Here is a 16,186-nt window from a genome sequence, read left to right on the forward strand (position 1 = left end):
AACAAATGACAAATGGCGTTAGCAAGCGACAAGATAAGCCGAAAACAAAAATATGGCGGATAACAATATTAGTTGATGTCGTAAAGTAAATTTTTCAAAATAATTAGTGGAATAATGCTTATAATATTGAAATGGATCCAAATGGCAATGGCAAGAAAGATGTTAAACCGCTACTGAGAGAATTAATCCGACGTCAGCGTCAAGATTCAGATGTAAGGGACTGAGCAACACAGAGAAGTAGAAAAAAATTCATTTGGGATGGATTAGTTTGAATTCAAAGTGATTGACTGTGTTTTTGGTGTTAGAAAAATCTTCTAACGACTAATTAGTGTGGGTGTTGTGTTTCACATAATATTAACTTCATGGTGCACCTAACATATAACATCCATTATAAGGTAGTGTCAGTTATAACAGCATGTAGTTTTTCATGTTTTGCACAGATTTTGATTTGAGCTATTGGGTTAACTGTTTATTAGTAGTAATATTATGGTTATTCTATTTTGTTTTGCTTTAATTACTTGATATTGTTATAAATGCATCTCTTTAAACTGAGAGGGTAAGCATTCATCATAGTACATGTACGAACTAGATTACAGTGCCATGAGGATTCCATAGGAATATTTCATAATACATGCAAAGATAAAAACTATCATAATAATATCTTACATCGCTGGCAATGTCAGTGGCAGTAGAAAAGACACCTACAATATTCCACAATTAAAAATTTTGTATCAGTAATAGAACTGTCAATCATGCACATTAGCAATATTTCTTTATATTTGTTATAGACCAATCATTAATTTTGGTAACTAATTTTTTGTTTTAGAATCACTACGAATCAGTTTTAAAAAACCCATTTGATAATGTATGTGCCTCATTAACAAAAAATATTCTTGAATACAATATACAAATATGTTGGAATAACAGTATCCTCAAGCAGTCTCTTTTGTACTTCACATAGTACAAAGTTATCAACAGTACTCTTTAATAATGGATTGCAATATGAGGTACTGGTAAATCAAAAGTTTTATCCCAGGTAGCTTCTGGATCACAAAGCAACATCAATCAACTTCAATAAGTCTGATATTGAAGTGGATTGCATTCATTTTTTAAAAGCAGAATATAGCTCTTAAATTATAGTCAAAATTTGTGAAATTTTAATATTTTAGCCTTTCAATACTATATGCAGCATTTAAGCCTCAAAAAATCCCATTTTGTTTGAAAAGTTTGTATTCATGCTTTTGCAAACCTGTTTGTCAAAAATAATAACAAAATTTAGGTCTTAAACTGCTTTTGTTTTGAAAAATCCCATGATAGGTCAAATTCAAGTTCACCAGGCTTTATAAAAAAGATGTATAAAGTAAGAAACATTTTTGAAAATAGGTCTTCAGGGTTGTGTTGCCTTGACTTCAAAACCTCAAATTCTTACAATGCCTTTTGAAAGTTTTTTAGAATAATTTGATGTCATAAAGTGTAAATCTAGCTCAAAATTGTGGGAAAAAAAATCTTGAGGGTTTCTCACATAAAGACAAGTATTATTAAACAGTAAAACTGAAGGCCAATTGATCAGTAGATTTAAGCTGTCGAGTTTTGATGATTCCACTTGTAAGTCTTCTCCAAAAATTTCAATACAAACACACATGTTGATATGACCACAAAAGATTCAGCAAAATCTGTTTTTTAGTGGCTCTTCACCACATTATAATTTAAAACATAATTGACATAGATCGAGCAGTAAAAAGCTTTTTATCATTAGCCCTGTTAAAAAAGAAACTCCAGATCTCTTTGTTTCTCCTAAACCTCAGAAAATTTCGGAAATCTCCCTAGAGAATGGTAGGTAGTTAAGAATAATTTACCTTTAAATATTTCTGTGCATTCCAAGGACGATCTCAGTTTTTTTTTTATTTCTTATCATTTGCTGTCCTAGAATAAAAAAAAAGACTGATAATGAATTTGACAAAGAAGTATCTTTCATTATACACGAGTTGACATTCAATACTGGCCGCTTGCGGTGTTTGTAAAAAAACCTGTTAAAGGCCAAAAGAAACAGTGATGATTCACGAGCTATCATTTCAGGGTTACGGGAAGATGACTATCAGAACCAATTTACGCCTTGCTGCTGTAAAGAAATCCCGCAATTCTATTCCTCTATGAAGGAACTATTTAAAAACGCCACGCATTGTGTAAAAGAAAACTCAAGTTGATAGCAAGATTCAAACCAATATGAGTTCAGGAGAGGTATTCTGAGTTCAACTATCTGCTTTTTTGCCGTTTTTTGTTTTTTTCCTCACAGTAGGAGACTAAGATTTTGCCCAAGGGAAGGTGTTTACGCATTTTTCGAATTTATAGGGCGGTGGAACGGATTCTCCAGATTTGGACTTCATCTATGATGACGCCGACTCTCATGCGAATGAGATTGCAGAACTATATAGTTACACAGAACAACCGGAATATCAACTCAATGTTCGGGTAATTTTCATAATTTTCCTCAGACTATATTTATTTAGTTATTCCATTGTTGTTTGTATCAGGCGTTTGAAGATCAAATGACCCTGTACGATTTACCACCTAGCTGGCAACGGTTGTCGGTAGAGAAGCGCAAATCGGTAGTGATGAAACTATTGGACCAACTGGAATGTACCAGGAGACGGGAAAGAATGAGGAGTGCTAGGTGCATACTGTATATTGCACAGGGATGCTGGGCTGAAGTACAGTCAGACACCGAGCAACAGCATTGGGCACGGTTGAATACACTGATGCTATTTCAGTTGGGGACCTTCAGTTCATTTATGGATTTGTTGAACATCGAAATCGAGTAAGTTGTTTTCTCTATGATAATATTTTGCCGTCTTATTAAGTGTCTATGTTTCGGACTTCATAGTAACAGCACTGCTGCACATGTTGCAATGCGGAAAATCGCAGTCTCATTGGCTGATTCCCAAGATTTACGAGTTATTTTATCAGTAATGTATACAATAGTTGAAGTCCTTCGGGTTGAGAGATTAAATGAAGACAGCGAGTACCAATCTGAAATTAACTCTTTTATTTACGAAATAGGTAAAAGTCGGTTGCCTACTTTTAGTTTTTTTCCCTAGCATCAATATAATTTTAGGATACGGTTCTGGAGAAGATCACTTGGTAATCAAACTGTTAACCATGGTCACAAGATTTTGCAGTGGAGCTGCACCTCATTTCCCCATGAAAAAAGTTTTGTTACTTCTGTGGAAAATAATACTCGTATCGCTGGGCGGTATGAACAAATTAAAGGTTGGAAAACCTTTAAGTTCCAGTAAAATTTTTGTTTTTCATATAACTTTTTGTTATAGGAAATGAAAGCAGAAAAACGGTGTAAAGCAAATCTTCCACCTCAAGACGAAGACACCATGGAGATAGCCAAAACAATGCGATCCTCTTCACCCCCTGCCAGTGCCTCAGATTTATTAGAAGCTCAAAACCAGAAGCGAAGCACTCGCCCTTTTCGTAGGAGCTTGATGAAGCAAAGCAGCCTGGACGACCAGGAGTCCTTAGGCATGGAATTAGAAACATCCATGGCTAACGAAAATGGGGATGACATGACTGATATGGTCGATTACGATGAGAGACGTCCTGCAGATACCAATGAAACCAATCAGATGTTTAACAACCACATTTTGAACATGTATAACATGCAAGTTTCGCCTCCTCCCCAGCATGAAGCCATACCGAGAGGTCTCCCGTGGAAACCCAAGGTTAGGCAGAAGGATATTGATGCCTTTTTGGATACTTCGAGATTGAAGTTCCTTGGATATAGTTTGTCCAACGATCAAACCACTATATTCGGGCTGCCTCAGCCAATTCACGAAGGAATGAGGATTTTAAATGAAGTAAGAGACGTAGTTTTTGTGTGTGATGAAATTTTAATTGATTGTTCTCTCAGCATGTTTACACCTCAATAGCAGAGCTCCAAGTTAAAAAAGAAGAGGAGATTGCTAGGAATCCTGTTTCTACAGAAGAGCCGGAAATCGATTATAATCCGACTGAAATACTCTATCAGGCAATGTTGCCGAATTTACCTCAGTATATGATCGCTTTATTGAAGATATTGCTTGCAGCGGCCCCCACGTCTAAGGCTAAAACTGACTCCATTAACATTATGGCAGATGTTTTACCGGAAGAAATGCCGTAAGAATTTATATTAAAAGAAATGCTTAATGTTTTCAACGTCTGTAATTCTTTTCGTTTATTTAGTATTATTTTTCAGATATTAACTTTTTCACGTTGTCATTTTTTTACTTCATAGGCTACATTGTATATTTGTCAGGTCTCTATGCCAAGGGCCATTCTTATTTAGTTTTCTGATACTTTGCTGCTCATAAATATTAAATGAATATTTAACTATGAATCACTTATTAACTACTAAAAAATGTTTCTCTTATAGCATGACTGTCTTACAGTCAATGAAACTCGGCAACGATGTGAACAGGCACAAAGAAATTATAGTAAAAGCAGTCTCAGCAATTTTGTTGCTCCTTTTAAAGCATTTCAAGCTTAACCACATTTACCAGTTTGAATTCATGTCTCAACATTTAGTGTTTGCAAATTGTATCCCCCTCGTTTTAAAATTTTTTAACCAGAATATCATGGGCTATATCGGAGCTAAGAACGCGTAAGTTTCATAATTTTATGAATTTGTGGTGTATCTTAAATATATTTCTTTTTACAGCATTCCAATTCTGGATTTCCCAGCATGCATCTTGGGAGATCAACCGGAATTAACTGCCGAAAGTCTAGAAATCGGAGACGCAGCTCCCTTTTCTTGGCGTAATTTGTTTGCTTGTATTAATCTTCTGAGGATTCTAAATAAGTTGACCAAGTGGAAACACTCTAGGATCATGGTTAGTTTTGACTAAAAATATTAGATTGTTGTCTATCAAAATCTGATAAATATCTGAGATCAATTCTTTCTAATGATTTTTTAAAAATCACTATTACGTGTTGCAGATGTTAGTGGTTTTTAAATCGGCTCCAATCCTGAAACGCACTCTGAAAATCAGACACGCTATGACACAACTCTATGTGTTAAAACTACTCAAAATGCAAACTAAATATTTGGGCAGGCAATGGCGTAAGTCTAACATGAAAACTATTAGTGCCATTTATCAGAAGGTACGCCATAGACTCAATGATGATTGGGCGTATGGGAATGGTATGTTTGTCGTATTCTGCTTATCTATTGTGTTTATATATTTGTATAATTCAATTGGGACTTATTAAGATTTTTTTTCACAGATCTTGATGCCAGACCATGGGATTTTCAGGCCGAGGAGTGTGCTTTGAGAGCTTCTGTGGATAGATTCAATAATCGCAGATATACTGAGGCTCAAGTAAGTAAAACGGTCAGGTTTTGATGTGTATGTAAATATTTTCTAATGCAATTCATCCGTCGTGCATCTACTTCCTACGATTTTCATGTTTTATGATCAGAACAAATGGCTACTTGTCTAATTAAAGAAGCTACTTTGAACTCCTTTTCAAACACTGCTTTTTCCCCTAGGACAGCGAATTTGAACCCGTAGATAATAACTTAACCAGCGTCTTAGGCCGCAGTCCTGAACTCTCAGATAGTTTCACAAAACATTACAAATTGTGGCTGGAGCAAGAGGTTTTTGGTCACCCAATAGATTGGGATAAATTATTGTTATTCCCTCAACCCAAGGAGGACTCTAAGAAAGAGGAGGTCAATAAACCCGAAAATGACGACGGGCAGTAGTCATTTGTTAAATATTTGTAATAGCCAAGAAGATATTGTTAAATTAGTAGTTGTAAGTATTTAATTTTTTATTCGACTGATAAGTTTCGAAGCGCCCATTGCTTCCAGTATTGTCCTTATAAGTGTAAGCTTTTCTGTTGATTTAAAACGCAGATCATAATAAAACAATAAATAAGCTTTAAGATGTAGGAGGTAGTTGAGAGTGCTAACTAACTAGCTACTCTTTGATAATGTTCATAAAGCAATCGCCTTTAATAATATACAAATGTATAGTAAAAGTACCTACGAAAAACATCCTCACTACCTTGTAACAAAACTCAGTTTTAGCCTTACAATCTAAAGGAAAAGTTATAAGTAAATAGTAAGGAAGTTTAGGTTTTCCACGCTGAACGTCTGTACTAAAACCCGGTTTGTTGTTTATCGTTTTCTGTGTCTCCACATAAACTTAGTATTTCTGGTGCTCGTTTTTGCAATTTTCCTATGGAGAATGTAATCTGTTCACAGTGTTACCAGTAAGTAGGCCTCCTTGCAATCTGTCACGGAGAAATATACACGCAGGTTTGTAAATTGATTTGAAGGGATTATTGCTAGACATGTTTAGCCGCAAGTGAAAAAGAAACTAAATAGTATTGTTTGCTGATGTATGTCAAATAGATAAATATTTGTATAGAAGTGTTAATAAAGCTTCTTCAGTTTGTGGCGTCTCTAACAATAAAGCACCTTCAACATTCAATAATTATATTTATTTTCACAAAAGATCTTATGTATAAGTGCAGTTAATAGTTTATTGAATTTGTGCAAGATTTACTTTTATTAGCGGGGATCTATGACTCCTTTAAAAAGTCAATTTATCTCTTGTAGCTGTCAATCAAATTTATTAAATATCCATTGCAGACTAAAGACAGTTGATGGTCATAGATCCTAATTTTGTGTGTAATTTTAGATTTTAATATTTCTTTTGATATGTCTTGTTTCATGTCGTATTCTCAATAAAGCGATTACTTAGATCAGTGTTTTGTTTTATTGTCTTTTTACGTCGATAAAAGATCCGCTAAACGCGTTCAATATCCACTGGAAGTAAATCTACGGTTTTCGCTTGTGTTCGTAATACCTGACAGTATCCCACTTCCTTTTGCACCACAGTTGCATATATGGGATGCAGATTTTTGTTCTTTTCTCCATTTAGCTCGTCATTTCAAATAGTTTCTTGCTGCTGTTTAATATATTTTTACCTTACTTAAACGTCTCTATTATTTGTTTTTTTGTGGTACCACTACTGTGTAGCGGCTTTGCCCATACTGGTGTTTTATATATAACAGCACATTTCACATTTTTGCAGTTTCCTCTTAGCAAAACTCGTTCTCCAATTTATGGTCCGATCGATTGTAGGTTTCTTGACAAATCGAAGACTTCATACTCTACTTTATATGTATGGGAAACCATGATTAGATTTTTGCGATGGTGAATCTTCAAGTATTTTACGTATTCATTGTCAATTGCAATTAATTCGAATTTGTGATATATGATCTTGGTGAATAGTTTCTACAAGGTTTTTTAAAATTTTTATATTATAACTTTCTTTCAACGTCAAATTGGCACTACCAATACGGTCCCTTTTTATTTATTTTCTATCAATTTTTGTCTGTTTAGCCAAGTAGGTACCTTTCAGTCTTTTAATCCATCCGTTTACTTATAATAATAAATGGTTCTGAATCATGTTGGATATAGGTGTATTTGCTCAGCTCAGGGGGAAAGGAAAAACAGTGAAAACGATTAATAAAATATTAGGGTCAAACCTTGATGAAAAATAAACACTTTTATCAGCAAAGGTTGGTAAAGTATGGGGCAAATACTTTGTGGAAAAATAGGAGTGACTTTTGCGGATAAGTAAAGCAAACGGTAAGAGAATTTGGAGCCAATTTGGAACTATATTGGCTGAAAGATACGATTTAAGAGGTTAAATACCTCAACTTTTGAAGGTGCCCTATCAGATATCTGGCATACAAATCTGCGGCATGCGCTTCCCTTTGTCTGAACGAACACCGGGAAATCATGCTTTTAAAATTCATAAACCTTTTCGCCCCAGCAGAGCCAAATTAACGAAAAATCCAATCTAATTTAAATTTAATTACATATTCATTTTCAGGATGGGAAAAATGTCAACAGCTGCTGTACAGCGAAATTTTCAATTTAACCAGTGGATGTTTCGCCTCAGTTCGTTTTGATAGGGAGAAGGAAGAGTTATAGATCAAACGGCAGCCGGGCCGCTTATAGGATACTCCGCCTGCTTTTTCCAGGTTCGGAGGAATTAATTTTCTTTGGTTGGCAATTTATAGACCAGTATGCGGACTTTTCAGGAATTGTCTTTGTTTAATTAGCTCTGGCTGACTAGAGGATAGACTCATGTTTAAAGATTACAAGCAACGTTAGCTTTAAAAAAACTTTTCATATTTCGTCTGCATGTAATACTCCATATGTACTAGTTCATTACTCATTATCATAACAATTCTGCTAATATTCCAGTTACAGTCATTTAAGACAAGTTCTATTATATTTTCGATTTTGATACCGACTTTTCTCTGAATCCTTACGGAAAGTCTAGAGGTTTCATCCACAAAGCTGTGGACGTAAACGTTATTTTTCGAGAACTTTGCGGCAAATTAATATTTGATACTTTTTTATTGCCAGTCTCCAGTATTCTGTTGGATAGACTTGTTTAATTTTTCATTCCGGAAATATTGGTGTTCCCCTCGTAATGAAACTTACATGACCTACAACACACAGCACAAGCTAAAAATTATGGTCCCTTTAATACTTCCCGGGGAAAAAATAAATGATTGTTGTAGGTGTAGGGTCTCCTATAACGAAATCGATACAATATCGCTTTCGAGGTCTAACATTGCACTTAGGCTCTCAGTGGACATCGTATGTTATGGCTTTGTTTTAATCCGGTCATACATCATACGGAGACTTAGGGAAGGCTGCCGAGCTACACAAAGGGCCATTTGTGAAGACATCAACCCTAAAATGCTATGGATACAAAGGATGTTTTAACTGAAACAAGAATTTTCTCGAGTGACCCAGCTTTTTGTACATTCCTGCTGGTTTTCTATGTCCGTTACTCCCTTTTGATCTTTTTAGCACTGACGTTATCACAGCGAGGGAGAATTCAGCTTTCTGTCATTAAGGGTGAAAGTATGATCGTTAGAGTAATGTACATATCTGTTAAAATCAAATTGGAGTTTACTTGAGGGAATAAAATCTACTTTAATATGAATAAACGTTTTTATTCTTTTATTGATTTAAGAATAGCATATATGTAAGACAAGAAATAAATAAATATTATTATCGTTCTACAACTAACATTAGTATGTACATAAAGTTATTTCCTGGCAATTTGCTTTACTTTTGAAAATTCCCTAAAGTAGAAAAACACGGCAATTCTTATTACGATAAAGAAATAAGTTGAGCAACTATAAACTTCCGCTTCTACCGTCCTCAACTAGGATCAAATATGGCCACATGCACGACAACTATGGCTTAACAATTTAATTTTCCTCAGTATCTACACTGTTATCATCCACTTTCTCTTCAGTTTTTTCATTCTCAGCATCTTTCTTGAAATACAGAGCTATATTGCTAGTATCCAATAATTGAAGTGTTTCTTCGCTTTCTGCGTTACTACTTTTAGTATCAATATTGCCCTGATTAGGTGCATCAACTATGACTTCCCTGATTTCCGAAGCTTGCGGATGAGCCTTTTCAAAATTACTGATGGTCTCGTTAACAGAGTAATTTTCCTCTTCCACGCTAGGCTGAAGTATGATCGGATATTTATTTTCCTGCCCCTGTTTTCCTGGCTCTTCTATAGCTTGTAAAATGCTTTGCAAGAGTCCGTCGTTCAGCACCTGAGTGTGAGGGACTTGTCCATTACTGCCGTCTGCAGATTGAATTTGAAGAGTGTAACTTCCCAAATTTCCTTGCAAAGGAATGTTGTTCAGATCAATAGATTGCGATTCCACTAATTCACTATTAGGCCCAAAACTGGCAGCTACAGATTTGCCGTAGCTTTTTCCATGAGTTTCTTCATCATTTTCACTGATAACAGAGTTAACTTTCGCTTCGCTTTTAACAGAAGAGCTGTGAATCAAATCTGGAGCTCCGTATTGAGGTGCTGGCACTCCGTAGGTGGCTTGAGGCCCTATGGCTTGTACATGACTATTTGCAATATTGGTCGTCAGGCTTGATAGTGCTGAAGTATAGCTATCAGCTGAAGGCACGCCATATGCTAAAGAAGGCACTTGCAACTGCTGTTTGTAACAATCATGAGGTACAGCCTGTCCATGTTTTGCTTTAGTTAGATCAATTGATAGAGGAGGGTGTGAAAAATCTACCCCCACAGTTAGACCTGCATCCTCGGATTGAGGAAGTGTATAGCTACCATCAATATTTCCCAAAGGAACATTATAGCTACTCAATGGGAGTGCGCTTGCACCTTCAATATTCAAAGTACTGTGCTGAATATCGAGCCCTGCGGTAGAAGAACCATACGCTAGGTTCTGGAAGGAAATGGCAGGTCCACTTTCAGGTACTCCATACGAACTGATCGGGGCAATTGGAGGTGATGGAGGTAAATAAGAGTTACCTTTGGAGGCACTAGCATATACCCCTTTACTGGAGGTAGTTTTGTACCCTGAATTTGAATATATATTTGAATACTGGGGAATACCATATTGACTAGATGGAGTTCCATAAACTCCTGTGGGAGGTACCAAGCCTATGGCTGACCCAGACAACGTTTTATGTGTTTCATGCCCAAAGTTTCCAATTTGTGGAGCAACGTAGGTATCAGATAAGGAATTACCTCCAGAAGGACTTAAATTGTACTCAATGCTCTTCACAGCTTGAATATCAGATCCATGTCCAATTCCAATAGAAGACAAATCCAGGCTAATACTATGAGAATTGCTGTGAGAAGTTCCATGTACTCCGGCACCATGTGCTTCATTTCCAGACGACGTGACAACTCCTCCAGAACCTGTAACGGTACCTAGAGGTGCACTATATGAATCAGCAACCCCTTTAGCTCCTGCTGATTGATCCAAATGACCGACGTTTAAAGTTATAGACGGAGTTCCGTAAGTTTCACTTAATTGATTCTTTCCAATGCTCAAAGATGGGGGAGACAGGTCGTGGTATCCCGAACCTTCCCCTGATACCTGATGGATGTCTGTTTCAATAGGGCGTTTGGATACTAATCCAGGAATTGGCTGCCATCCATCATATTTGATGTCTGGAGGAGTGGGGGGTGCAGGTGCCCCAGGATGTGGAGGTCTGGGGTTTGGAGAAGGTTGTGGAGGGCCATAGGCTGCAAGGGAGTGGCTGGATGAGATTGTCCTTTCGGGAATTCCATATTGGGTTGATATTCCTATACTAGGAGGAGCAGAGTAAGAGATTTTAGGAGGCAAAACTGGAGCTCCGTATTGATGGTTTAAATTCGACACTCCAGAGTATAAATTTGAGGTGAATAAGTTGTTAAAAGTGTTGGTCTTCGGGTAGTTTAATTTATTAAAGCTGAAGTTATCCTTATAGATCAAAGGAGTTCCATATACAGGTTTCGGAGGCCTTAGTCCGAAATTTTTCTGAGGATACTTATGGAATTTGAATGGTTTAGTAGGAATTCCATAAGTAGTCTTAGGAGGACCATACAGTTTCTGCGGGAAAAATTGAGTAAAGCCAAATGAAGACGTTCCGTATTTCAGAGATGGAGGTCCGTAGCCTTTAGGTATCACCGGCACTTGGGGAAGTCCATAAGTGTTCCCTAAAACCGGAGTTCCATACAGGGGTTTCGGAAGTGGTGGAGGTATATCTGGGGGTGGAGCAGGATATACCACGTTATTGGATGGTGTGTTGGGAACCCCATAAATCGGCACTGGCAAACTAACAATAGAAGAAGTCAATGCGGGAGGAGCATAACTGTCTAAAATAGCAGGGGCTTCTCTACGGTTGGCTGATTCAGAACCCTCCGCCACCAGATCTCCACCTTCAGCAACGATTTGGTCTGATTCTTTGGTTTCGGACACGGATTTGACTTGTTCTTCGTTCTTTTTGGTTTGGCCACTATTCACCACTCCTGCGGTGAATTGCAGAGACAGGCAGAGCGACAACAGTGCAACAAGCATCTGAAACGAATATAATTTTGAAGATTTTAATTTAAGAAAGAGGTGGTTAGTATTTTTTATTAATTTATTGACTAAGTGAAGCATAACTTGTTAGGTTTCAGTTGTCCCATTTTGGAAAGTCCTATGTCACGATATAGTTTACAGTCGAACCTCATTAGATGAAAATGATGGCAAGATAGGAGAAAGCTCTAAGTCGGATAGATGTTAATGGAACTAAATTGCTTTAGTCTTAATTTCAGTCTCTATTGAATTTTTTTATTATAAGGGAGTTATAATTTGCCAGAATTTAAATAGTTCGCGGTGTGTAATGGCTAGATTCGCGTATTTTTGTAACGAAAACAAATTTATCAAGGGCATGAATTGCAAAATCAGGAAAAATCTAGTCCAACCTGTTTCATACTGACATCGACATTGAAACTGAAATGAAAGTTGACCCTGGCTGTGAAAGTAAATTTATTCAGATGTATCTGCCGACACCGGCGGCTGTCTATTCATGTTGACGCATTCTTAAGAAAATGATGAGGCAACACAGGAACAATTTATCAATTTTGGGACTCAATTTAAAAAGGAAAGTATTAGGCTCTTATGGTATATTTTGGTATATTTGTAAGGTAAATATTGGAAGATCCGCGTCCTTGGTAACGAGGTCGTGAAATTTTGCAATTAGTGCGATTTTTAATCTACCTCAATTAATAATTCCGAAGCGATCATTACTTCTTTTAGTCCAAGTGCACGTCCTCTAGAGATAGTTGTAGTTGAATGTGTCAGGGCAAGTCTGGAGTTGATTGCGGTAGCAATTAATTATCGTTGAGAAAAGAGTTTACATACAGACAGGTGTATCCGAAGAAAACTGAAATTAGGTTGCATGTTTGATATTTGCCGCTAATCATGTAGTTGAATTATGGCTGCATTCGCTTTTGCAATAAGAGCATAATATTGTTAACATAATAATAAAATATATATGTGAGAACTATTCCATCGCGAGATGGAATAAGTTGTTTATATGCCTGCTAGCTTTGTATCTTGTCAACTGTTATAATCGGCATTGTCAATTACTGGAAATTATCTGGTCTCACTTTACTGTGCCAATGGTCACATATTCTTATTTGAAAGCTAAAAAAGTTGATTTATGAAGAATTTTTAAGAATTTTAAACCTGTCGATTTAATCTTTCATTGATAAAAAAACTACTGAAAAACGATTAAAGGAATATGTAACTCAAATGATTGTTTGAAATGGCGGTATTTGTATCTAAATTTTTATCAAGCAATAAATTATGATAAAAAATAATGATTAATTAAAGATAATAATAAATCCATGTTGCAAAAGCAAGCAAAAATTTAGGTCTCAGAAATCACATCCTGATGAAAAAGTAATTCTGTTTAAACTAAGTAATAAAACCCAAATTTATGTGCATAATTTACATGTATTTGTGGTATTATTTCAATCGGCTTGTCGTTGCCTTTAATCCGATTTTAGTCTGATGGAGACGCAAATTACGCCAAAATATGTTGTAAATTTCTGGTACCTTTGGTTGTTTTCAAATGTACGATTTATCATATAGGGGCAAAAAGGCTGCTTAGATTCCACCAGAACGTATTTTTTTTCAATACTCTCGCTAATTACGGGATAACTGCAGCTAATAGTAAAATTTATCGTGATGATTTAATTGTTCCAATTGATTTCTTCATTCTGGCAATTTCAGTGCTTTATTAATGAAATAGAGTATAAAAGGAAAAGTGAGTAGTCTGGAGTGCACTAAGAGGAATTTTTCTTCAGTACTGTTACTAATAACTTGAAAACTGCATCATATTGAAAATCAAAGCAATAGGCAAAATAATTTTTTAATAAAAATTTAACTAAAATTTAGGATTAATATTAGCGGTCAGTAGTAAATTACAAAAAAATTTGATTAAAAAAAAAGTCCCAATACGAGGAAAGTAGTACTCAGAAGATATTTATACACAAATTTGTAAACAAGTAATGTTAAATTGTTTTAAACGCTTTCTTCACCCAGTTAATTTTAGCAATTTGTTAAGGAGATAGTGTATATAATATTAGTGCTAATAACCGTTACAATGTACAAAAAAATTGAAAAAAAAATATAAATTACTATTAGTGATTACAAATGTGAAATTACTTTGAATCAGTTCTTTACTGAAGCCTATCTCTTCGTTAATGAGATAGAGTAGGACAAAGTGAGCAGCTTAGACGATTCTATGACATGTTTTCCTTCAAGATAGTCGTTAATAACTGTAAAAAAATCGAAAAAAAAAGGAGCAACAAAGCCCATAAATTTGCCTATGAACTGAAATTTTGGAATATAAGTTAAGGTGTACTTTAAAAACTTTAAAAAGGGAAAGAAGGTCTTACCCCAAAAAGACTAGAATACTTTTACAAAAAAATTTCGTATCGTGCAGGTCTCAAACAAAGTTCCAAAATTTGAATTTAATATTTCAAAAACTAAAGGCTATGAAATGTTTTCATCAAGTCTGAAATTTGGATGCCGTATATCTCAGTAACGAAACCTTAGCACACAAATTTTCAAAGGAGAATTTCTTCTTAGAATCATATGATCTACCACTTCTTGAAGTATGTACATATACTTGCCCGATGATGATGCTGCAGTGGTGGACAAAATGTGAAACAACAAAAATACATATGCAACTTTCTATAGTAGAATCTTTGAGTTTATGCGTTGTAGTACATAGTAGGTTAGTGGATTAGTCTTCAGCTACTTTAGTATCAGTAGTTTCACTATAAATATGGCCTCATCATTAAGGTATATAAGGAATTTACGTAATTACTGTAAGGTTTAGATGACGTATCAAATTGTGCTAACATAAGGGCCATTATCTGCACATTTCCTGATGTTAGTGAGTCTAATATGAAAATTACCATATTTTTCGCGTTTTAACTGGGAGATTAGGCCTATTACGTCAATGAATATAACTTCCTCAACATGCCCATATATTTTTCGAGATAAAGAGTAATTTTTATTCTTTATCATTACTCTAAGTTCAAACTGTTGCTTGACATGCAATGCTACTTTCCCTGATTGTGCACTTGTTCCTGTGAACAAAACCTTGAATACGTATTATGTATGCGAGTAACCCTTTTTAGAACGTTAGGGTCCTATTATTGTTTGCTTCATTGAAATTTTCGCACTTTATAAAACGACCTAAAATTCATCTAAAACTTTTTGAAACAAAATATTACTGGCTAAATTGGACAGCGCCCATTAATTTCTTTTTAAGCTAAAAAAATTGTTGAATCGAAAATTCAGCTTTTGAGTATATGTATCGGTTTTAACAATAGACTTAAAAAGGATATTTTGCATTCAATAATTTCCACTTCTCTCAATTACCACTCATTAATTAAATTGCAAATTAAAATTGTCGAAAGGGAGCAAATTGTTATGATAGTTTCATCAAACAGTTCAGACTAGTGTATTACTTTAATTGAAATGCCGGTAAATTAATACAATATATTAATCATTAATGAGAGCACTTGCTATAGCTCTTTTGGCTATTACTTTGCATTTTGAATAAAAATGGTGACGGGGGCGACTTGAAATATTACCACTATCGATCTCATCACTTATCGTGTTTTGTCTCAATAAATACCAAACAAATTTTTTCTATAAAATTCTTCCTTCTGAAGGGTACACTTAAAAAATATCTAAAATAATTAATTCCAAAATAATCCAGATTTCACAAATCTATTCGCCTGGGGGATGATATTGACATCACTACTCACTAACACTATAACAAAACGAAATGTCACTAACCTTTCGTGACCACATGATAAGGGGTAATCCAAAAAATAAGTAAGTCACAAACACTAAACTACATTTAACACCATGTGAGTGACTGTGTTGTTTTTTCAAAAATACCCCACACCTGTCGGCCGGGAGGAATATATAGATTCACTTTACAATATCGGCTTCGAGATGAGTATCCCCTCTTAATATGGCTTTAGTCATAAGAAACAGAAGGTTAAAGCATTTCCTCAGATCATTTTAAGCGGACATGAGAGAGAAAGTAGGATAATGAAAGTAGTCGCGCCATGCCCATTCGGTCTACCCAGCTCGTATTAAGTATCACAAGAGATGTCCATAAATTAACCGACCAGAGGTATATTGAAATTCAAAATCTTGTTTAGAATATTTGATACAAATGGGAATTTTATTGCTTCATAGTTTGACTTTCTTTTGTGCAAAATACCGTATATATGTGAGGAGAGATTAAATAACA

At 35.4% G+C, this 16,186-nt stretch overlaps 2 protein-coding genes across 4 annotated transcripts; one reads left to right on the forward strand and one right to left on the reverse strand.

The window, feature by feature from the left end:
* Positions 1–15: 15 nt before the first annotated feature.
* On the forward strand, positions 16–6,759 carry Strip (striatin interacting protein). Of its 3 annotated transcripts, XM_066302721.1 has the most exons (13): positions 59–212; positions 2,077–2,238; positions 2,350–2,469; positions 2,532–2,815; positions 2,882–3,057; positions 3,113–3,267; positions 3,327–3,863; positions 3,917–4,161; positions 4,418–4,645; positions 4,703–4,874; positions 4,981–5,185; positions 5,269–5,363; positions 5,534–6,759. In XM_066302721.1, the coding sequence occupies exons 2-13, from the start codon at positions 2,224–2,226 to the stop codon at positions 5,747–5,749; spliced, it is 2,448 nt and encodes an 815-aa protein (XP_066158818.1). In that variant the 5' UTR covers positions 59–212; positions 2,077–2,223; the 3' UTR covers positions 5,750–6,759. The 3 variants fall into 3 exon arrangements, with proteins under 3 accessions (XP_066158816.1, XP_066158818.1, XP_066158817.1); XM_066302719.1 differs by lacking the exon at positions 2,077–2,238 and having other exon boundaries at positions 16–212; XM_066302720.1 differs by lacking the exons at positions 59–212; positions 2,077–2,238 and adding an exon at positions 219–395.
* Positions 6,760–9,031: 2,272 nt separating this feature from the next.
* On the reverse strand, positions 9,032–15,887 carry LOC136350470 (uncharacterized). Its single transcript, XM_066302204.1, has 2 exons — positions 15,721–15,887; positions 9,032–11,931 (listed from the first exon to the last, which is right to left on the reverse strand). Exons 1-2 carry the CDS (start codon positions 15,733–15,735, stop codon positions 9,298–9,300), a joined length of 2,649 nt encoding a protein of 882 aa, XP_066158301.1. The 5' UTR covers positions 15,736–15,887; the 3' UTR covers positions 9,032–9,297.
* Positions 15,888–16,186: the final 299 nt, after the last annotated feature.

This window comes from Euwallacea fornicatus, chromosome 3 (genome assembly GCF_040115645.1).
Source record: "Euwallacea fornicatus isolate EFF26 chromosome 3, ASM4011564v1, whole genome shotgun sequence".
Taxonomy (NCBI): domain Eukaryota; kingdom Metazoa; phylum Arthropoda; class Insecta; order Coleoptera; family Curculionidae; genus Euwallacea; species Euwallacea fornicatus.